Source organism: Zonotrichia leucophrys, chromosome 23, assembly GCF_028769735.1.
Source record: "Zonotrichia leucophrys gambelii isolate GWCS_2022_RI chromosome 23, RI_Zleu_2.0, whole genome shotgun sequence".
NCBI lineage: Eukaryota > Metazoa > Chordata > Aves > Passeriformes > Passerellidae > Zonotrichia > Zonotrichia leucophrys.
Genome location: NC_088192.1, coordinates 3,342,271 through 3,364,710, shown reverse-complemented (window position 1 = coordinate 3,364,710; position 22,440 = coordinate 3,342,271). Strand labels below are relative to the sequence as shown.

The following is a 22,440-nucleotide window of genomic DNA, read 5'->3' as shown; positions in this document are numbered from 1 at the left end:
GACACGTTGTGTACAAGTTTTAATTAAAAGTTAAATAGTTTAAGACATTTGTTTACAGGCAACAGTATTGGTTGCTCACTCTGTACATTGCATTTATTGGACAGCAATAAGGAAAAACAGAACATTTGGCACGAGAATGCCAATTTTTTTTTTATTATTATTATTATTTTTGGACACATGAACACAAAATATCCCTGCAGGCTAAAAAAAAAAAAATACAATGCAATTGTACACGACCAGCATCTTATCTTGACACAGGGCTGTGAGCCCCAGGACAGTTTAGAAAGTACCTCGTATTGCTAGAGACATACATCCAGTCCAAAGTTAATAAAATACCATTTGAAACATTACAAGTCTAACAATATAGAAACCAAAAAATTACATCAGAAGTCAAACTGAACAAATGCAAACATTTTACATTGAAATTGCAGCCTCTAGACATAGAAATATGAAAATGTCAATAGCAAGGTCTAAGAAAATCTGTGATATTTAGTGCAAGATCTTTCCTCCAGTGCACAGGGAAAGAGCCTTGCAGTGGATCGGGATCAGGATGGATCCAATGCCCTCTGGCCCTGCCTTCTGAAAATGAAAGCAGAGTCACTCCCTCGCTATTGAGCAAGAAAACTCCTACAGCACATCCACAAAGGGGTCGGGGCTGTCAGTGCCAGCTCTGAGCCAGGGCCCTGCCCCATCCCCAGGGCCCAGCCAGGGTGGGCACAGGGCAGCCCCTGCACCGCCCTTCGATGGAGCTGCCAGCAACACAAGAGCCAGACTGCTGGAGACAGGCTAACTAGGGATTGCCAGAGCTTGTTCAGAGCTCAGCAGGGACAAAGCAAGCAGAAATGGGTGAAAACAGGATTTCTGCCCCCTCCCCCCAGTTTTTTTTTTATATTTTTCAATATATATATATATATCAACCACCCCCTTCCCCAACTCCTTGAACTTTGCTACATTTAAAATCTTTCACACCACAGAGCTAAACAGTGGCCAACAGGCTTTATTTATAAAAAAAAAAAAAAACCAAAAAACAAAAATCAAAACACCCTAAAACTACAGCTACAGAATGCACATCTTCCCATTGATTGACACATGCAGAACGAGTCACTCAGGCCCACAGGGCTCACTCAGGTCCTCAAGTCCTCCAGACTTGGGCTCAGACCTGCCTAGGGCAGCACTGCTGCAACTTGGATCCTGAACTTCAGTGCTTTCCCCCCAAAACTCCAGCCCTGGGCCCGGGGTGGGCTCACACCAGCCCCGCTCGGGTGCTGGCCCAGGGCTCACCAGGGGCTGATGCTCCACCTGGTCTGAGGTTAAATATCCAGTCACAGGCAAACCAAGGAGAGGCTCTCCCTTCCCTCAGTCTCAGCCAGGAGTGCTTGGCACTGGACAAACTAATTGGTGATAAAAGTTCATTTTTTTTTATGCACCCTTGTTAAACCAGCCCCATTCCTAGTGCACAAACTCAAATCAGGGATCTTGGATCCTACCACCTCCAACAGGTGCTCAGGTGCTTTTCAAGGTGCCAAAGTTCTCCGTGTGTGTTGGGTCAGTCAGAGTTCACTCTAAAAAGGGTTTTTGTGTCTTCTCCCTGAACGAGTACTGAGAAAAGCAGCGGTCAGTCTCCCACCCACATGTCCTGATTTTGTTACACAAGTGAGGTATTCTTTAAAAAAAAAGTTAAAAAACGTAAAAGAATCTTTTTTGTTTTTTTCAATCTAAACCTGTCCTGGCACGTGCCAGGAGCAGGGTTCACTTCAGTCCCATTTTCAACAGAAATGAAAAGAGGTTAAACTTAATTTATGAGACGTACTACTGGCAAGGAGGTTATAAAACTGTTTGAAGATGTTCAGTGTACTCTGGTACAACTGAAAACAACAGCATTTAGAAATGTAAACTTTCATTTATTTACAAGCTTAAAGACTGAAGGAAACAGCATTTCCTATTGCTGAAATTTGGAGGGGGCTGGTTCCTAAGCTTTGGGACAGCAGACAACTTAGCAGCAAACCCCACACAAGTATCAGAGACCACAGTGCAATCCTTGGGCTCCTCAAACTCCTCCTCAGTTTAGGAATAAGCTTTAATCTGCACTAAGTCAGGTATACAGTAAGGAATCTAGTCTTAAATTACTACGTTCATGGATTACAGGAACCAGGGAAACCAGGTCCCTGTTCTGGATTACAGGTTGCAGCTGAAAAAAAGCCAAGCAGATTAAAAATCCTAATTTCTAGGCTGGGACAGAATCAGCATTTGAGACTCACACGGGTTCAACATGCTGTAAATGCAATTGTGTGGGCAACCCAGATTCCCAGGAAAAAAAAAAACAGTTCAAAATGCTGGTACAAGTCCTCAGGTTGCCTGTCACACAATACATTTCAACTGCACACGTTGGCCTTTCCTACACGGAACACCCAGTTTCCAAGCTTATAAAAAATGTTGTAGACAGGACACCAACAGTGAATATAAAACAGTTAAAAATAATTCTTAAAAAAAGCATGGAAATGTGTCTTTTCTAATTTGTTTCAGAAACTGCCAAATTGTGTGTTCAGAAAACGACACGAGAATGTTGGTTAAACTCATGCACAATCCTCAGCTAGAAAATTACACTGTTTGGGGGGGCTTAAAAAACAAAGATTTATTGCCAAAGTTAAACCTTCTATGAGAAAAAAGTTTTAAAATCACTTAGATTTATCAAACCACACAGCAGCATAAAGTGGGCACTTTTGTAAAAGTTTGCAAAATACCTAAAAGCTAAATTTTTTTTTTTTGTTTTATCATTTTTAGAGGGGGGAAATGATGGTTCAGTACTTGTTACGATACCATGGCAGTATTATTTATAACCATTATCATTAAAATCTACTGACAGGCATCACTATTGGTTATATTACACATTCACAGAACAAGAACCACCTATTAACTCGCAGTATAGTGCAATTGCTTTGCAGCCCAAGTCTGCAGAGATTAAAAAGATAATTAGTAAAACTGACAAAAAACTGCAATACCTGTGAAAGTTATGTTTGTTAAAAGGCATTTACAGTAGTGAAGTCTAAAATCTCCATAAAAAAATCTATGGCCCCACACGACAGAAGGATTACAGCGAGCTGGATAAAACATTTTGCCATCACATCATACTCACGAAGCAGGGCACGGAGACAGAGCAGCAGTCACCGTCAGCTCATGGGATGAGGAGAACTGAAAAAACCACAGCTAGCAAAAGATTTGATAGAAACCTTTCGTGCCAAGTCCTTGAAAAATTTCAGGATGATCGGCCTTTGCGCTTTTTGAGGTAAAAATTCAGTCCAATGCATCAGAAAAGACAAGTCTATGGATTTCTAGTACAGAAAACAATGAAACAAATGGCTCAATTGTGTTGGTGCATCAGACGTTGCAGTGAAGAACAAATTCAGTGCGACTGTCCGGAGCTGCTGGTAGTGGGCAGTCCGAAATCCCCCGGCCCTGGATAGAGCAGGAGGCTTCCAAACACTTCAGGACTGCATGGGTAGTTGTTTTGCCTCATCTTCCCAGGTGCTCTCAAGCGAAATACATGGTGTGCTGGGTGTCGTGGTGGATCTGCACGGCCTTGGCCAGCGCCTGCGGATCGCGGCCGTTGCTCTGCCCCGACACGTGGCTGCCCTCAGCGCTGTGAGCAGACACACACCATCAGCAACTGGGACAAACAGCACAGCTCACTATCTGCTCACCAGGATGATGAGGCCATTCCTTACCTGTCGTGATCCTTGTCCACAAGATGGTACCTGGCCCGAAACGCCACCAGCCGGGCGTAGTAGGCGGGCGCGGGGATGGAGACGGAGCGGGTGCAGCGCACGTACGTGTGGCACAGCTGGTACGTCAGCAGCTGCAGCTCGTCTGCTGTGAAACAATTGTCATCCCACAACACCTGGTAGTGGGAGGGCCGGCTGGTTCCCTGCAGAGAACAGGTGAGCAGTCAGCTGGAGAGCAACAGCAAGGACAGAGGTGGCACCTGCAGGCTGCACCTTCCAGCAGGCACTGAGGAGTCAGTGCCAAGCAGGCACCGACACACTCTGAGTCTGCCAAGCAACAAACAGAAGTGATTTTTCCCATGGGGACAACTACAAGGATTTAGTCACACAGCCTGAGCGCAGCAGAGCTGACATTACCTGAATTCCTGCATGGCTACAGAGGTAAAAGTCAAATTCAGAGGGATGTGTGATGGTGCTGTCCACAGTAGTGCCTGCTGGTACGTTGCCACTTTTACCCACCTAGTGAGAAAGGTTTATTATTAGTCCGTGGGCTTTTTTGGAAGTGACCCCAAAATGCTTTCAAAGATAGGCTCTATTGAAAGCTGCTGGAGAATTTACTGCTCAGAAAGGTGAAAATATATTAAGGTCGTTTACACAGGAGGAATGAAAATGTTCTCTGTGAATTCATTTTTAGAAACTTCGCCAAATTCAGCTGGTGTGTCATCAGAGGAAAATAAAACCCTTGCCAGCACCATTAAAACTGCAGAGTGGGATAAAGCCTACACAAGTAATTCAGGATCTGAAAATGCAGGTTCCTGAGATAAATTTATTTCGTACCCTTGTTTGCTCTCACACCCTGGAGATCTGGGTTTTTAAGCAAACCTCAGATCAAGTTCTTCCCTAAAGAAGGTTCCTCAGCTGGCCTGTGGATTTGTACCACAGGCACATCTTAGATGCACCTGGAGACAGAACAGGGAACAGAGTGAACAGCCAGGTCAGCTCATCATCAGGAATCCTGGACTATAAAAACCCAGGATACATCTCCAGGTACACAAATACTGGGATACTGAGCACACCTATTCCAAAAGTGGGAACAAGCTGTTCCATCTGCTGCAGAGCAATAAAAAAAGGAGGAACTGGTGATTTTGGTAGAGAAAGCCTGTTACCACTCAGTACTGCTGCTGCTTTACAGCTTCAGTGGGCGAGACAGATCCCACCCCAGTGAATCCAACAATCCCCCTTTCCTGTGCATCAGTACTTGCCCTTTCAGTTTTGTCAGCACAGAACAGCCTGGTGTGATGCCTCTTCTGCACAACAATGTAGGTTATTCCAGGTCTATAATCTTCCTCCAAACTAATGCAGGCCTTCCTGATGGCGATCAGCTCTGGCCAAGCTACCTACAAGCAGAAGATTTAACTATTGTGTGATGAATTCAGTAGGTATTTGATTAATTTTTTATCTGTGTACAAATGCTGCATGGTAAGGGACATGAGCAGACTGGTAAATTGTGCTTGCCCAGGACAATTCACTTAATTTTTAATAATTAAGTGATTTTTTTCTTAATTTTTAACTTAATTTTTCTAATAAAAAATATAATCTACATAAATACAAATGCCACATTCTACATAAATATAAATGATGCATGTAAGGGACAGGATCAGACTAGTAAATTGTGCTTGCCCAGGACAATTCACTTAATTTTTAATAATTAAGTGAACTGTTTTTAACATAATGTTTCCAATAACAAATATAATCTACATAAATACAAATGCTACATGGTAAGGGACAGGATCAGACTGGTAAATTGTGCTTGCCCAGGACAATTCACTTAATTTTTAATAATTAAGAGATTTTTTTTTAATTTTTCCAATAACAAATATAATCTACATAAATACAAATGCTGCATGATAAGGGACATGAGCAGATTGGTAAATTGTGCTTGCCCAGGACAATTCACTTAATTTTTAAGTGATTTTTTTCTTAATTTTTAACTTAATTTTTCCAATAAAAAATATAATCTACATAAATACAAATGCCACATTCTACATAAATACAAATGCTGCATGGTAAGGGACACCAAATATAATCTACATAAATACAAATGCCACATTCTACATAAATACAAATGCTGCATGATAAGGGACATGAGCAGACTGGTAAATTGTGCTTGCCCAGGACAATTCACTTAATTTTTCATAATTAAGTGAACTGGTTTTAATTTTTAACATAATGTTTCAAATAACAAATATAATCTACATAAATACAAATGCTGCATGATAAGGGACATGAGCAGATTGGTAAATTGTGCTTGCCCAGGACAATTCACTTAATTTTTAATAATTAAGTGAACTGTTTTTAACATAGTATTTTCAATAACAGATATAATTCACATCAATATATTTTTTCAACAGTCAATCCCTTATAATCCACATAACCATATATCAATCCCTTTTTATAAGCAAGAAAAAGTTATCACCAGGCAATACCTGTTTCATCTGCCCTTCCGACACTCCCCCTCTGTAGTAAATGATCCTGGTGGGCTTGAAGCGAGTGGATTTGTAGAACTGGATGAGCAGCTCCCTGACCATGTTGGTGAGGTCCTGGATCACCTCCTGGCTGTAGAGCAGCTCCTGGGAGGTCTCCTGGCGCGAGGTCTGCACGCGCACGGTGGCGCAGTAGCGGCTGGGGTGCCCGTCCATGCTGCCCACCACGGCCGCGATCGACGGCTTCTTGCCGTCCCCGGCCGGAGGGTGAGTCACGTCTGCTCCCAGGAAGATCACTGGCTGCTGGAACACCGAGGGCCTGTTTGGTAGGATTGGGTTTATTAGTTGGAATCAATGAATTCCAGAAGCACAGCCAGTTCCACCCACTCCTAACCTTGGTGGCTCCAAGCCCTGTCCAACCTGGCTTTGAACACCTCCAGGGATGGATGGGGCAGCCACAGCTTCTCTGAGCAACCTGTGCCAGGGCCTCACCACCCTCACAGGGAACAATTCAATCCTAATGTCTAATCTAGACATACTCTCTTTCAGTTTGAAGCCATTACTACAGTCCCTCTCTGGCCTCCTTGTTGGTCCCTTCAGATACTGGAAGGTTTTCACACAACCTTCTCTTCTCCAGCCTCCAACTTCCTCACCCTGACTGGAGAGGAGAGGTGGCCTCTTATCAACTCATAATAATAAATAAGAACAGTAAAAAGAAAACAGGCCAGGAACAAAAAACATTAAAGCTGAGGTGCATCCAAAGCACTGAACAAAACTAAAACCTGTGAGAGTCTTTAAGGGCAAAATTCTCTGCCTTCGGCACTTACAGTCCAGAAAGAACAGCAAGTGACAAGGACAGGATCAAAGGCAGACCAAGTTACAAGCATTGATTCCAAGTCACTCCTCCTCACTCCTTCTCTTTCAATTTGGATGTAAACACAGGATGCTATTGGAGGTGGCAAGAGGAAAAGGAACACTGAGTGAATCCAAAGGCAGGAAAGAGACAGGAAAAAAACCTGGGTGAGTTTGGTGGCTCTGACTGCTGGATGGCTCTGACTCCCCTTGGCTCAGGGCTTACTGGGAACACTCCAAATGCACACATATCCTCCACTGTCCACTCCAGACTGTGGGAATTTCTAAGTTATTTTTAATTTTGAAAAGAATCATTTTAGCAAACACAACAAAACAACAGCATTTTCCTTGACAATGCAGACATTAGAAAGAGCTTTTGACTGTATCTCACCTTTGATGAGGTACCAGCACATTGTTGATTCCTCCAAGCTTGGCATTGATCTTCAGACAGAGGTTGGACAGTGTTTGTGGAGAGGTTTTGACCACGTTCTTTACCTGAACACACTGTGTGGCCATGCCTAGAAGAGTATCTCCAACCCGCTTGACTTCAGCTGTGACAGAAAATAAGGCAGTGGTTCCTGCTTGCTCTTATTTTTTTCATATGTTACTGTAATTCAGATCCTTGAAAATTCACTGACAAATGTTCAGTTTGCTCTTTGGTAATACACAACTTCTCCAACCAGGCCTGACAAACCAGCTCCAATCTTTTTAAAGAGAACCCATCTCCTCCTCTGCCTCCTCCCTGCCACCCACTTGCAGTACAACCCCTGATCACTCTACAGCCCCTTCTCCATACCGTACACAGGCGTCTTCCCAGGCAGAATCACCACGATGAGCTGCAGGCCCACATAAGTCAGCTTTAAGTGTTTGAACATGGGCTCCACGCTGTCTGCACCCTGGGCATATTTGCAGAAGCAGGGCTGGCCCTGGATGGGCATCCCGGCGTCCTTGGAGATCTTGCGCAGCTGGTCTGTGAAACTCCTGAAATAGAAGTGGATTTGTTCTGGCCTTCTCACCATGGCTCACTCATCAGTTTTATCAGCCAGATCTACACTGGTTCTGCTGTTTCACAGCACTACACTAACTGGTTTTTAGCAATTCTATTCCCAGCAGGAGCTCACTAATATGACTCTAATCCTCTCTGAGGAAGGTCATCAGCCACTGTAGTTTTACAAGCCTTACAGAAACAGACATTTGAGATAAACATCCTGAGGCAGACTCCCAAACTAATACTGATGCTCTGGTAAATTTCACTAATACACCTATAAAATTTCACTTATCCACCCAATTTATCTGAGCATTATTGCAACCATGACTTTTACCAATTAGTGGTTCACAGAACCTCTTTCTTTAGGATTCTGTAGAGTAATTTGAAGGGCAGGGGAAAACAAATTTTTACAACACATCACCTTTCAGAAACATGAGAAAAATACACCTTGAAATAGAATCCTAAATAAATAGGAAAATACTTACTTCAGCAAGTCTTCCCTGCATTGTTTTTGAGGAGCAAAACAGGCAACAGCCCAAACTTTAATCTCAATGCCAGCATAGAACTGTTTCCCTCTCATGTCCCACACGCCCTGGTTTGGTGTGGCCACAGTCTTGTTCTAGATAAAAACCAAAGGCAAATTACAAATCAAATGCTGCTCCATTTTGACTGTAGCCCACCAGAGGAAGATACACAAAACACCTCATGAATTTCAATAACCTGAGGATAAGGAGTTTTACAAGACATGGAAACTCACCCTGCCTCCATACTGCAGCATTGGGGCTGGCAGAACTCTGCCTGTCAGCTCTGTCATTTCGTTATGGACAACAATTCCAAACTCCTTCAGATAGGGATCAGGCCCACCAACCATACTGTTACTCTTCACCTGGGGACAAGACAAGTACTGATGTCACTACACTAAAGCTTCAGGTGACTCTGCCCTCTTTGTCATCAACAGCCTTTCAGTTTAGAAGGGTTTGTTTTAACCAAAACAGATTTTTAACTTCTCTCTTGGTCATGCTGCTCAACATCACCTGCTCCAATGCTCTGGAAAAGCCACAGTAAGTGACAAACACAGAGTGTGCAGGTGGAAAAACACTCACCAGTCTGCTGATCTCCTCCTGCCTGTCTGGGGCAGACCTGGCTGTTGCTTTTATCATGGTCGAGGTCTGATTGTCTGTCAGCTTCTTGATGCACCTCTGGCCTGCCACGATGTTACACACCTGCACGGGGAGGGGACAGGTGCTGTGACACCGTTTAACAGAGGCCACCCCACAGTGCAGGACTCAGATCCTTACCTCCAGTGGCAGGTACGTGTGTTTCTGCTCCTGTCCCACTTGGAGACAGGGCAGGTGAGGGTATTTCAGCTGCAGACTGTACTTCTGCTTAAAATACTGAGCTACTGTGCACTCCATGGCCTGCCCATTCTCCAGCTGCAGAGGGAACCTAGAAATGATATTTGTTCTGGTTAAACTTTATCAGATTTTTTTAAAGGTATGAAAAACCTATTCCAGACTACCTTTAGCAAATCTCTATTTTGCTTACTTACTGGATCTCTTCTTTATGAAAAGATTTTAGACTATATACTGAATTTCTTGTATTTTAGCTATTTTAAGAAGAGGAGCTTTTGATAACTGTATTTAAGAGCCAGGATATAGCTCAGTTTTCCTGGGCTGAAAGAAATAGTAGTCAAAAAAAAGTAAAGAAAAAAGTAGTCAAAACCCACACTATTCCTCAACTCCACTAAGACTAAACATTCCTGTAAAGCCACACAGCTGCTTCACCTCCAGAATCAACTATTCCTGCATAAAAAATACACCAAATATATTCCAGACATATTGAATAATTTGAAGATTTTAAGAACTGGCAGGCAGTGCTCGATACATACGTCTGGTGGCTGGCTGGTCGCCGGGTAACGTTGCAAACTCGGTATTTTCTCTTCATCTGGCCACAGTGGGTCACCTCTACTTTTAGACCTGAAAACCCAACAGAAAATAAATTCAGGGACAGGAATCATCTTTGAAAAGCATGAAGGGAAAAAGGGAACAGCCCAGTTCTCCATGTGCAGTGCAAATTTTCATTACAACATATTATGAGCAGGTTTCAGTGTTTTCTTGCAGCAGCTTTAGGACAAGTTTTTACCTCTGATTTCTTTGGTAAACTTGACACGCTGGGAGTCTGTCAGAGGTTTGCTTTGTTCACTGATGTTCTGGATGTCCAAGACCTCACACATGAACTCAATGATAGGCTGGGCACGATAGAAAGCAGTCGCTGACACTAAAATAAAAAGACAGGACAATGAACTGGGAAGCACAAAGAACTCTGTTGCATGAGTGAGACAGAATGTCCTACACACCATCGATGTTGAGCATCATGTTCCACATGGCAGGACGGACAGACTGGTGGAAGCCAAACCAGACCTCCCTGCCCCCTCCCAGGGGGTGGTAATAACCTTCAGGAGGGGAGAAAAAGGAGCGACCCACAGGGGTGTACCTGGAAAAAATAAGAAAATTAATACTCTGATCATTTCTTTCTGATATACTTTTTAAATTCACACCTATAGTGTTTAAAACATGTTATTATTACAGCATGTTATAACTGTCAGAGCTGACTTATGGCAAGAACACAAAGCCTTTTCTGACAGGGCAGCTGGAAAGGGTACAGCAAATTCCTGTAAGAAACATGACCAGCAGACACAAGTCTAGTTCAGATCACATTTCCCTATTCTAGTGCAAATTTGTAAGGCAGGTGTTGAATTACATGGCTGTATCCCTCATCCCTTCTACCACAGGAGTGTAATGGGCAGCAGAGCAGCAGCAAGGAATGACAAACACAAAGGTTAGGATGGATAGAAGACATCCATCTAATGGAATGCCCCACAAGTACCCACCTCATGGAGGGAAGGTGCCGTGTGATTACATCCAGTGCCTGCACAGAATCTTCAGGAACTTCATTCAAGTGCCCTGCCAGAGCTTCCAGCAGCATCTGAAGGCTGACGACTGACACCCACTGAATGGAAACCTTAAATGTCTGGTCCTTCCCCTCTCCTGGAAGTGTAACCTCCATATCCACCTGCCACAGGCACAAGAAAATTAAGCACAACCTTTTGTTATGGATTGCAGACAGACACAACCCTCAGCAATGGTACAGTTTTCTCCTAGGCATCCTTTGATTCTGTATTTTTGATTATCAGTTTGTGTAATGACCTTAAAATATTACAATTGCCTCCCTCAGGACTTTGAAAGTTTGTCATTTATTCATCTGAGAAACTGCACTGAAGTATCTTTAAATGTAAATTTTCAGCAGTGATTAGTATGGTGACATCAAAGCTCTGGAGAACAGTGAGTCATTTTTTTAAGTCAGCCAATTAATAGCAAGATGTTTTGTGAACCAAATGGGAAGGCAAGAAAACCTTTTGGTCATAAAGGAGACTCACTGAGAGACACAAATCTCAGAGTTCTGGTGCAGCACTTGGGATGACTGTCACACCCCACAGCCCAGAGGGTAACTGTGAACTCATCCTGGACATCCTCCAAGGCACAGCAATGACCAGATCCCTTGGGAGATCAGTGGATGGGGGGAAGTTTTGTTTAGAGCTGGGGTGCACAGGCAAGGCAGGAACAGCTGATCTGGTGTTCCAGGAAGACAAGGACGTATCTCCACAGCACAACCAAACCCAACCAGAGTCATCATCAGCTACAATGACTTTATCATTCAGCAACAGAACAAGGGTCAGAACAGGGAAAAGGGAAGTTCCCACCAGGGTGAAAGAAAAATTATCTCCTTGCAGCTCTAAGAGCAAAATGTAGTTCTCATGTCTCGTAATATTCTGTAGCTGAAGAAGCAGGAATTGGAAACCCAAAGACACAAACTTCAGTAAAACACCAGTGAGCTCCTCGAGTCCCTGACTGGCCCTGTCTGTCATTTCCAAGACTACACCAACAGGTGTGACAGTATTTTGGGTTTATCTCAATAAAAGAACACTTTTCAAATGACACTGTAACAGTTTTCCTGTGGAAAAGTTAAAGCAACACTTACTCTGTCCCTGCCGATGGGTAAGGGGTGTGCTGTGTACATGTTCCTCTTCCCATCGTAGCCAGGCTGCCGATCCCCAAATATCTGCATCTTGAAGTGCCTCACCATCGTGTCCACCACCTCCCTAGGCAGTGATTCATTAAGTGGAAGAACAGAAAATTCAGTAATGGTCTTACACAATTTAAAATTAATTTTTTTCATTTTTTCTTAAAGGAGAAAGATACGAGAAACAGTAATGCACAAAACACCCCTAGGTCACACCAGAAGCTGTGAATGTCACCTGGGTTAAGACACCCAATGGCACACACAGTGTCTGTACAGGTATCTGTGCTGTCAGCAGAGCTGCAGCCAAAACAAGCAGAGGAAGATGTTCTCCAAAACGTCCTGGAGATGTTCTCACACAGGAGCCTTGGGGTGGGTGGAAGCACTCTGTGGATTGATCCATGTGCGGAATCCAAAATCTACAAGCTGAAATGCCTCCCCTCAGCTGCCACACATGTTTGTGTAACAGACTGTGGAACAATTACCAGGGACATTGACTTGTAGACTGTAAAATAAAACCAGCTGGAGGTCAATGCTCAGTACATTTCCCAGAGCCTTCCAGATTACAGGCCAATTGCAAGAATATTACAGTTCACTGAAAAGCAACTGCTGACCACAGTACAAACACAACCAGGCCTTTAGCAGATGGAGAATTCCTAGGATGCACAGCTTCCTTACATCAGGCCTTTACACTTAATTTAAACCAATAAACCTTTATCAACTCCTACCTGTTGACTCTTCGGGGGCGTTTCTCTGGTTTGATATCTACATCATAGTGATAAACATCAATCTTGGGGATCTGAACCTGGAAGTGGTTGGCCAGGAGCCGGATGGGTTTGCCAACAGTGCCCAGGCCTGGGCGACGGGGCGGCTGGAAAAGGCTGGTTGGGGGCCCTGGAAAGTCAAATAAATGTGTGTGAGATGTGATGGGCACTCCATGCACCATTTGACTGGCCAGGAAGAAATCTTAAAGCTTTTTGAGGCTGCAAACAGAGCCATTCAAAGAGGCTCAGCCTTCCAGCTGCTCAGAACTTCAAGGTAAAAAATGTGTTCCCTAAAGCATGTATAGGTAGGTGCCATAAATAATTCTTAAAATTTTAGTGGCATTTATTCATGACAGTGGTTAAGAACTTTACAGAGAGAGAATTGCATTCCCTTCCTGAGAGGGAATGCAACCATACAGATATTATGTATTTTCATGTAATGCAAAGAGAAATACATCCCTACCTCCATCTCTAAAACAAACCAACAGCCACAAAAGCCACACTTTGTCATTGTTTTCACTACAGCCTTAAAGTTCAGACATCAATGATCCAATTTAAAATTCCAACGTAAAGACAGGAGTGAGAAAAGGTTCAGGCTTTCCTCTAAGCAGAAGCATAAGGGAGAAAGCATTAGACAGGTATGGACTCCTAGAGACATGGAAGAGATATTTTATTGGGACAAAAGAAGAGCTTCAGGAACAGATCTAAGGAGGAAATTATGAGAGGCCTGGAAGCATTGCTCACATGCAAGCCGGTCACTAGGGAAGCCTTTAGTTACCCTCCTCAAAGTGCTAAGATCTGAGATACCACGTTAACGAGATTAAACTGACTATTTTTTAAATCGATCAGAGCCTCAGCTGACACTGCACATAAAGCAAATGACATTGGTATATTTTCATGGGTTTGTCTATATCTGAGCGAGGCTCAGTGTGATCAAAGTGTCTTCCCTCTGTTGTAGAGTAGCAAAGGAGAGGGCAAGCACTCTCACTAGAATGCAATAATAACCTATCATAAAACTTGGGGCAAATTTAGCATTATAACCTGACAGCATCCATGTAAGACAAAATCTCAGAGTTTGTACCAGGAGAAAGGAGAGGTAGGTGACTCCTATTTGGGTACACTTCAGGTTGAAGCAATAAACTTTAACACAACCATAACCTAAAGCCAGGACCAAATCCCAGGAGATTCCACACTGGATTTAAAAGCCATCCATTGGCTACCGCATTACCAAATAAAATCACCAACCTAAGGACACCAGCCCTGGAATGTTTTTAAGCAGAGGGAACACAGAGCATGTAAGCTCTGAAGCCCACAGCTCTGCAGAGCTGCTGGGGGCTGTTGGGGACAGACACCCCACAGGACACCATGTTCCTGGCCCCACAGCTGCCTCAAGGATCACGCTCCCTCCCTCATGGTCAGACCTGTTGTGGGGTACAGTTAGTGTTTAAAAAAAAGTTACAGTTTGTTGTTTAAAAAAACTACAGCCGTCTTGACAAGCGTGAATCATTGAGGGCAATCAAAGTTTGCTGTGCTTATTTGGATACGAGAGATGATCCATTAATCCCATGCTAATTAGTCTGAAGGAAGTGCAGGCACTGACCTCCTGCAAGAGATTAAATGACAACTATATTTACCCATTTTCCTCCCTTGGTACTGACAAGTTCTGCAAACACGCACACCAACGCTGCCCTCTGCTTTGACCACAGGAAATAAAACTTACATCTCCTTCTTCCTAAAGTTATTTCTCAAAGGATTCTAGAGAAGCAGCTACAAACTGTTTTCCCATCTGAAGCCAGGCTGCTCTGGCATCACAGGATTTTCCTCTGATCAGCCTGACTAGGGTTGTATGTGCTGTTATATTTTAATTTCTCTTACCCCACAACCATTATGTATTAAGCACCTCAACCGAATTGCTTCAGACAGGAAGCAGTTTTCAAAACTGAAAGAGAATCTGTTTCTCCAGCTGGAACTCAGGGAGGCCAGGATACATCACACACTTACAGCAGGCTCTGAGTCAGCCCTCACTACCTCAAACTCTGGATTCTTCTGGAATTGCACCTTTGTGTCAATAAACGTTTCCTATCGCACCAAAATTAACATCACTTCGCTTATTCCAATCCTTTGAATGGGAACTTGATGGGTCAGGTGTAGAGGCCACTGAGGGCTAGAAATACATCCCGCAGGCTTTTGATGGGAGAATAATCATGGAATAGGACACAAGCAGGAAAGCAGCACATGCAAAAACCCACCAGCATTTAAGCGAAGTTTGTTAAAGAAATAAACAGCCGTATTTTCAGACAGCATCACCTTAAACTCTCAGAAATAGCTCAATGTCAAATATAAAACTTATCACTGCACAGGTTGCAGGGCGCGCATCGCTGTGACACCACAGCCCCGCCTGTCCCCGTCCCCTCGCTGTCGCTGTCCCGCTCCAGCCCCGTCCCGTTCACCCGGGGAGGTCGAGCCGCGTCCCCCGGTAGCCCCGGCAGCAGCGGGGCCGCGCGGGCATCCGCAACCCCCACGCAAAGTTTGCGACCCGCGGCGGCTCCTGGGCACCGGGCACTGCCGGCGGCTCCGAGCGGGCCCCGCCGTGCCGGGGAGCCCCGCCGGGCCCGCGGCCTCCTTCCCCCGCTGTCACGGCCCGACAGGCCGCGGCCCCCGCGCCCCCCCCGCGCTCTCACCGGGTCCCAGCGCCTCCATGGCGGCGGTGGCGGCCTCGCTGCTCTCGCCGCCGGCCCCGCCGCCCGCCCCGGGCCCCGCCGCCGGCCCCGCCGCCGCCGCGTAGCGCTTGATCTCGGGAATATTGGCGGCGGGGTGGGGGTCCGGCGCGGACACGGGGGCGGCGGGGCGGGAGGCGGCGGCGGCCGAGGAGGAGGATGAGGAGGAGGCAGCGGGGGCGCGGCGGGGAGCGCTCCCCGCGTTCCGCTTCCCCGAGCGGCGGCGCGAACAATCCCCGCGCTGCGCCCCCGCCGAGCCCGCGCGCGCCCCCGCCGCCGCCAGCACGCGCCCGAGCGCGCTCCCGGGACGGGGATGAGGAGGAGGAGGAGGAGGAAGAGGAGGAAAAGAAGGAGGAGAAGGGAGGGAGGAAGAGGCCGCTCCGCGCTGCCCGGCGCCGCCGGCTCGCGCACGCGCGCCGCCCCCCCCACCGCCCGCGGGAGCGCGCACGCCGCCCGCGCGACCCCGCAGCCGCAACAGGTGCCGGGTGTGAATCACGGAATCCCGGAATATTCCGGGTTCGAAGGGACCCTGGAGATCGCCCAGTCCCAACCCTCTGCCAAGGCAGGGGCACCCGAGCAGGTGACAGGGACGCGGCCAGGTGCGGTTGGAATGTCCCCGGATAGGGACACCACGCCCTCCCTGGACACCTGTCCCAGTGCTCGGCGCCCTCAACATAACCAAGTTCTTCCTCATGTTAGGGTGAAACACTGTGGATTTGGTTATGGCCATTGCTCCTCATCCTGTTGCTGGGCACCAGTGAAATGATCCTTTTCAATGGTGCCCAGCAACAGGGTGAGGAGCAATGGCCATACACTAAAACACTTCCTCAGCATAAGGATGAACTCTCCATGAGGGTGGCCGAGCACTGGAACAGGATGCCCGGGGAGATTATGGAGTTTCCCTGCCTGGATATTCCAAACTCACCTGGATGCATTCCTGTGTCACCTGCTCTGGGTGATCCTTCCTTGACAGGGGCATTGGCCTGGATGATCTGCAGAATCCCCCTCCAACCCCAACATTTTTGTGATTTGGTGAAAAGAGTCTGGCACCATTCTCTTGGTACCTGCCTTTCAGATATTGGTGTGGATTGATGGGGTCCTTTCTCCAGAATAATCAAGCCCAGCTCCCACAGTCTCTCCTGACGCCCCATCATCTTTGTGGGCTCTGCTGGACCCCCTCCAGAATCTCTTGTCTTTCTTGTCCTGAAGAGGCCAGAACTGGACCCAGCACTCCAGATGTCCCTCACTAGGGCTGGGTGTCAGGATTTCCTCTGCTGGCTCTTCCCAGGGTGCATCTCATGCATGTGGCCCTTCCAGAGCTGCCTCAGAAGAGCTGAGAGCTGCTGCCCCTCGGGCACCAGGAAGGAGGGAATTGTCTGTCTGTACCTCCCTGTTCTGTCCCAAAACCCAACACCTGTTTGCAGGTTTAATAATTAACCCAGAACTCCACACGCTCTGTGCCAGCCACCCTGAAGGTGCCTGCCTGCCCACAGTGGTGCTGCTCCAGCTTCACCCGTCCTCCACTGCTCCCCAAAACCAGAGAATTCTCCCTGCTCAGTTGATAACTCCCAGCACCAGCTAAACAGCCTCAGTGGGGTTTAAAACACATGACTGTCAGAATTCAGGACATCCCTCTGTCTGTCCTGGATTACCAGGGGGCTCAGAGACCCTGGCACAGAGCCCAAGACCCCCGTGACTTCGATGATGACCCATGGAAAAAATTACCAACCTTATATGAGGATCTGCAAGCCACAAAAGTATAAGTAGAATAATAATCAGTTTGTCACAGGGTGAAAAATAGATTTTTTGTGGTTTTTAGAAAGGAGGTTCAGGGAGCAAGGTGGAGGAATCTGGGCATGTCCAGCCTTTCTCCTTCTTCTTCTTGGCCTCCATCTTCTGCTGTGATGGTGGCACTTTTGGGTTGGTTTAGAGTAGAAGCTCACTGTCTAACATAGGTGATGGGTATTGGGAAGGAACTGTAAATATTGTACTTATAGTTTTTAGTATAAAAAGATAACAACACTGCCCTGAGGGTGGCCAGAGTGCCTTTGACTGTCCTGCTGAGCAGACCTTGGCAGGCCAGAGAAAGAATTTCATAGATAAGAAAAAATAAACAACTTTGAGAACGAGAAGTGAAGAGTTCTGACTCCTTCTTCAACTGCCAGGCTGGGAAAAGAGACTTTCTAACACATCTTGGGGTCACTGTGAGCAGCTAAAGCCCCGAGAGCTGACAAAGCAGGATTTGTACAAGACAGGTGACCACAGCAGGGACCAGGGCTGTGACCAGCAGCCTTGAGGTGCTCTGTGGACATGGAGTGGCTGAGGATCCACGAGAGCTGGAGATCCACAAGTGTCTGGAGATCCACGAGGGCTGGAGATCCATGAGTGGCTGGAGATCCACGAGGGCTGGAGATCCACCAGTGGCTGGAGATCCACGAGGGCTGGAGATCCATGAGGACTGGAGATTCACAAGGGCTGGAGATCCATGAGGGCTGGAGATCCACGAGTGGCTGGAGATCCATGAGTGGCTGGAGATCCACAATGGCTGGAGATCCATGAGGGCTGGAGATCCACGAGGGCTGGAGATCCATGAGGGGCTGGAGATCCACGAGGGCTGGAGATCCATGAGTGGCTGGAGATCCATGAGTGGCTGGAGATCCATGAGTGGCTGGGGATCCATGAGTGGCTGGGGATCCATGAGTGGTTGGAGATCCATGAGGGCTGGAGATCCACAATGGCTGGAGATCCATGAGTGGCTGGAGATTCATGAGGGCTGGAGATCCACAAGGGCTGGAGATCCACCAGTGGCTGGAGATCCACGAGGGCTGGAGATCCATGAGGGCTGGAAATCCATGAGTGGCTGGAGATCCACGAGTGGCTGGAGATCCACAAGGGCTGGAGATCCATGAGGGCTGGAGATCCATGAGTGGCTGGAGATCCACGAGGGCTGGAGATCCATGAGGGCTGGAGATCCATGAGTGGCTGGAGATCCACGAGGGCTGGAGATCCACCAGTGGCTGGAGATCCACGAGGGCTGGAGATCCACCAGTGGCTGGAGATCCATGAGGGCTGGAGATCCATGAGTGGCTGGAGATCCACAAGGGCTGGAGATCCATGAGGGCTGGAGATCCATGAGTGGCTGGAGATCCATGAGGGCTGGAGATCCATGAGTGGCTGGAGATCCACGAGGGCTGGAGATCCACCAGTGGCTGGAGATCCATCAGTGGCTGGAGATCCACGAGGGCTGGAGATCCATGAGGGCTGGAGATCCACGAGGGCTGGAGATCCACCAGTGGCTGGAGATCCATCAGTGGCTGGAGATCCACGAGGGCTGGAGATCCATGAGTGGCTGGAGATCCACGAGGGCTGGAGATCCACGAGTGGCTGGAGATCCATGAATGGCTGGAGATCCACCAGTGGCTGGAGATCCACGAGTGGCTGGAGAGCCACGAGGGCTGGAGATCCATGAATGGCTGGAGATCCACCAGTGGCTGGAGATCCACGAGTGGCTGGAGATCCACGAGGGCTGGAGATCCATGAGTGGCTGGAGATTCATGAGGGCTGGAGATCCACAAGGGCTGGAAATCCATGAGTGGCTGGAGATCCACGAGTGGCTGGAGATCCACAAGGGCTGGAGATCCACAAGGGCTGGAGATCCATGAGGGCTGGAGATCCATGAGTGGCTGGAGATCCATGAATGGCTGGAGATCCACGAGGGCTGGAGATCCATGAGTGGCTGGAGATCCATGAGTGGCTGGAGATCCACGAGGGCTGGAGATCCACCAGTGGCTGGAGATCCATGAGGGCTGGAGATCCATGAGTGGCTGGAGATCCACCAGTGGCTGGAGATCCACAAGTGTCTGGAGATCCATGAGGGTTGGAGATCCACCAGTGGCTGGAGATCCACGAGGGCTGGAGATCCATGAGTGGCTGGAGATCCATGAGGGCTGGAGATCCATCAGTGGCTGGAGATCCACGAGTGGCTGGAGATCCATCAGTGGCTGGAGATCCATGAGTGGCTGGAAATCCACAAGTGACTGGAGATCCATGAGGGCTGGAGATCCATGAGGGCTGGAGATCCATGAGGGCTGGAGATCCATGAATGGCTGGAGATCCACGAGGGCTGGCACAACCTTGGACACCACCCAGGAGCTGCTGGGAATCATCAGGGTGGGAACCCGCGTTGTTCCACTGACCAGGACGTTCAGCTCCTGGGGACAACTTTACCATGGCCATGTCCCCTTATCCTCACAGATAACAAATTTGTCCTCTGTTAAAGAGACAACACTTCCAGCCATGTGTCATTAATAAAGGGCCTAGGGAGTTTTTGCCTTTTTAAGCAGTTTATGCTGTTTTAGTGAGCTGCTCCCCTGTGCACCTCCTGGGTTCTGTTTAACCAACAGCTCCCTGCTGACTCACCAGAAAATCACAAGTCAAAACATTTTATAAATAATAAATGCTGAGTCCATTTTATTTGCCTTTTTTTAACCTGTGGGGCTATTTTCCAAGTTGAAACATCAAAATCTATTTTAAAATGAAATGAAATCGGAGATTCTCATATAGATCTGAGATTTTCTCATAATTCCCTGACAGCAGGGGATGAACACCTGAGGAAAAAACCAGTTTTACCAGACCAGTAACAAACTCCACTGCATCTGGCAACATTTCCATGCTATTATTCATCATATCTATGTATAAAAAACATGTAAAAAACACAGATAGTACTTTAAAAAAACCACCAAAGATACAATCTCTGTCTCCAGAAATCTGCAATACAAAGGCTCAGTCCTGTAAGATGTTGAGTGTGATAACAAAAGCCTTTACTCACTGCATTATAAATTCAATTAACTTGATAAATATTACACACATAGTGAGACATCCCCACTGCCACAGCAGTCAGAACCCCATTTCTCTGTGTTAACCCAGCCTTATCTTGAAAACAGCCACATTTCCAGGGTCAAGACTGGATTTGGGAATGACATACCAGAGTTATGACAGGATTATCTCTGAGGATTTCCTTCTAAACACCTCATCTGCCACAAGCTGGGGAAGGAGAACGTTGTTTAGTAAAAAACAGATTCCTAAACTAGCTTTTATAATATAAATGTCTTAATATGAGGCTTGAGCCAGTGCTAAAAGTCTGTGTGACATTTAGAACCTCCTAAATGGCAAACATTTTACCTGTTCCATAGCTGCCTCTGTGTGCCAGGTATGAGTAAGAACCCAGGATCAGAAATTACCTAATAAGGCCAATCTTTTTGTCACCTTTTTCTTGTCAGCTGACTCTGACTCTCATCCTGACGCAGCCCTGAGGAGGTGTGTTTGTGCACAGCCAGCATCTGTCCCTCTGTTGCTAAACACTCATTATTAAATTAATTACTGCAGCTCCTGCAGCAGCTAGAGGAAAGCAGAACTGTGCTGTTTGTGGTGGGTTTCACGGATGTTTGCTTTTCTCACTTCCTTTGTTCTCAGGCTTGTTGGCTCCATGTGAACTGTCGTGGTGGATCAGTCCATCTGACAAAACCATAGCAATAAAATACCCCAAAAACTGACCAAACACCCCAAAACACTTCTTATTTTTTCCTTGCCTTCAGTGACAGCAGATTCCCACTTGGTGACTTGGAAGGAAGTGTATTACTGTAGCAGGATGTTCTACAAAGTAATTGTAATTATGAAAAAAGTGCCAAATGCTCCCAATTGTGGATCAGAACAGGGTCCCTGACACTCACCCCAGCTCAGGGCTCTCCCTCCAGCTACTGGCAAAAGAACTACAAAACTAAACAAAGCAAAAATGGATAAAGTAGAATATTTTCATACTTGGATTGACTCTGTACTAGAATATCCCTGTACGGGCCATTCACCTTGCACTCGGACTCGATGATCCTTGTGGATCCCTTCCAACTTCAAATATTCTGTGAAATCTGTGAAGTGATTTGCATCTGTTGAGTAGTTCTTCATTGACTTTTGTGTTTTCAGTAAATTTTTCTGTCTCCAGAAGCCTTTCTTGTCTTCCCTTAAGGAGCATTAAGCAGCAAGGTTAAGTAAAGAAGTTGTTAAATAACTACATAATGAGACTTGATGACTTACGAGAGGTAAAACTTACATCTTTTGTATGTAGAGGGAATACGCAGAAATTCAAGAGGAAATTGAAAGAAATGGAAAGAATTTACCCAAAAGGTTTCAGCCAGCCTTTATTCACCTAACACGAGTGGGGTTGGTTCAGAGTATGTCTGTACAGCAGCCAATGGAAAGTGCATGTATTTTATTCTGTAAATAGGACACTGACAGTAATAGCTGTGTGTATCTAATATCCATGAGCTCGAGTCGTGTGCTCTCACCCAGAGACACAACATGTAGCATATCCCGAAGATCAGAATGAAATATAGGCTCTATTTAACGCATGAAACAATGTGAAATGTTTCGGCAGCAGAGCCCTGTCCCCACAATATCGATAATTGACAGGCATGTGAATTCCCGGGGCCTTCACGGCCCCTCTCATCCACTCTCGGTCCCTCACGAACCCTTTCCGGTCCCTCACGAACCCTTCTTGGTCTCTCACGTCCCCTCTCGTGTTCTCATGACTCCACTCAGTCCCCCACGTCCCGCTCGGCCTCCCACGTCCCCTCGCATCTCTTCTCGTCCCTTTCGGCCCCTCACAGCCCCTCACGTCCCTCTCGCTCCTCCCCGGTCCCTCACATCCCCTCATGTCCCCTCATGTCCCCCCGTGTCCCCTCACGGTCCCGCCTCAGCCCGGGCGCGGGGAGCGCCCCCACCGCCAGGCGGCGCACTAGCGCGGGCGGGCGGCCTGAGGGCGGGAGCCGCGATTGGTCCATGCAGAGG

At 46.9% G+C, this 22,440-nt stretch overlaps 1 protein-coding gene across 2 annotated transcripts; it reads right to left on the bottom strand.

Annotated features, from left to right (window-relative positions):
• AGO4 (argonaute RISC component 4) lies at positions 1-16,010 on the bottom strand. 2 transcript variants are annotated; one of them, XM_064731425.1, is made up of 18 exons: positions 15,565-16,010; positions 12,848-13,013; positions 12,081-12,201; positions 10,933-11,114; positions 10,399-10,535; positions 10,185-10,319; positions 9,931-10,018; positions 9,341-9,488; positions 9,146-9,265; positions 8,800-8,928; positions 8,528-8,661; positions 7,851-8,035; positions 7,446-7,605; positions 6,206-6,521; positions 4,982-5,116; positions 4,137-4,238; positions 3,723-3,922; positions 1-3,637 (listed from the first exon to the last, which is right to left on the bottom strand). In XM_064731425.1, exons 1-18 carry the CDS (start codon positions 15,581-15,583, stop codon positions 3,529-3,531), a joined length of 2,586 nt encoding a protein of 861 aa, XP_064587495.1. In that variant the 5' UTR covers positions 15,584-16,010; the 3' UTR covers positions 1-3,528. The 2 variants fall into 2 exon arrangements, with proteins under 2 accessions (XP_064587495.1, XP_064587494.1); XM_064731424.1 differs by lacking the exon at positions 15,565-16,010 and having other exon boundaries at positions 2-3,637; positions 12,848-13,295.
• Between the last annotated feature and the right edge of the window lie 6,430 nt (positions 16,011-22,440).

What these genes read in the sequence shown, in the direction of transcription:
- AGO4 (XM_064731424.1), bottom strand. Translation starts at nt 13,065, where the DNA reads ATGGTGCATGGAGTGCCCATCACATCTCACACACATTTATTTGACTTT. An exon ending in CATGATGCTCAACATCGATG is followed by an intron (nt 10,320 to 10,398) that starts GTGTGTAGGACA and finishes TTTTTATTTTAG; the next exon opens with TGTCAGCGACTGCTTTCTAT. An exon ending in CGACCAGCCAGCCACCAGAC is followed by an intron (nt 9,489 to 9,930) that starts GTATGTATCGAG and finishes TATCATTTCTAG; the next exon opens with GTTCCCTCTGCAGCTGGAGA.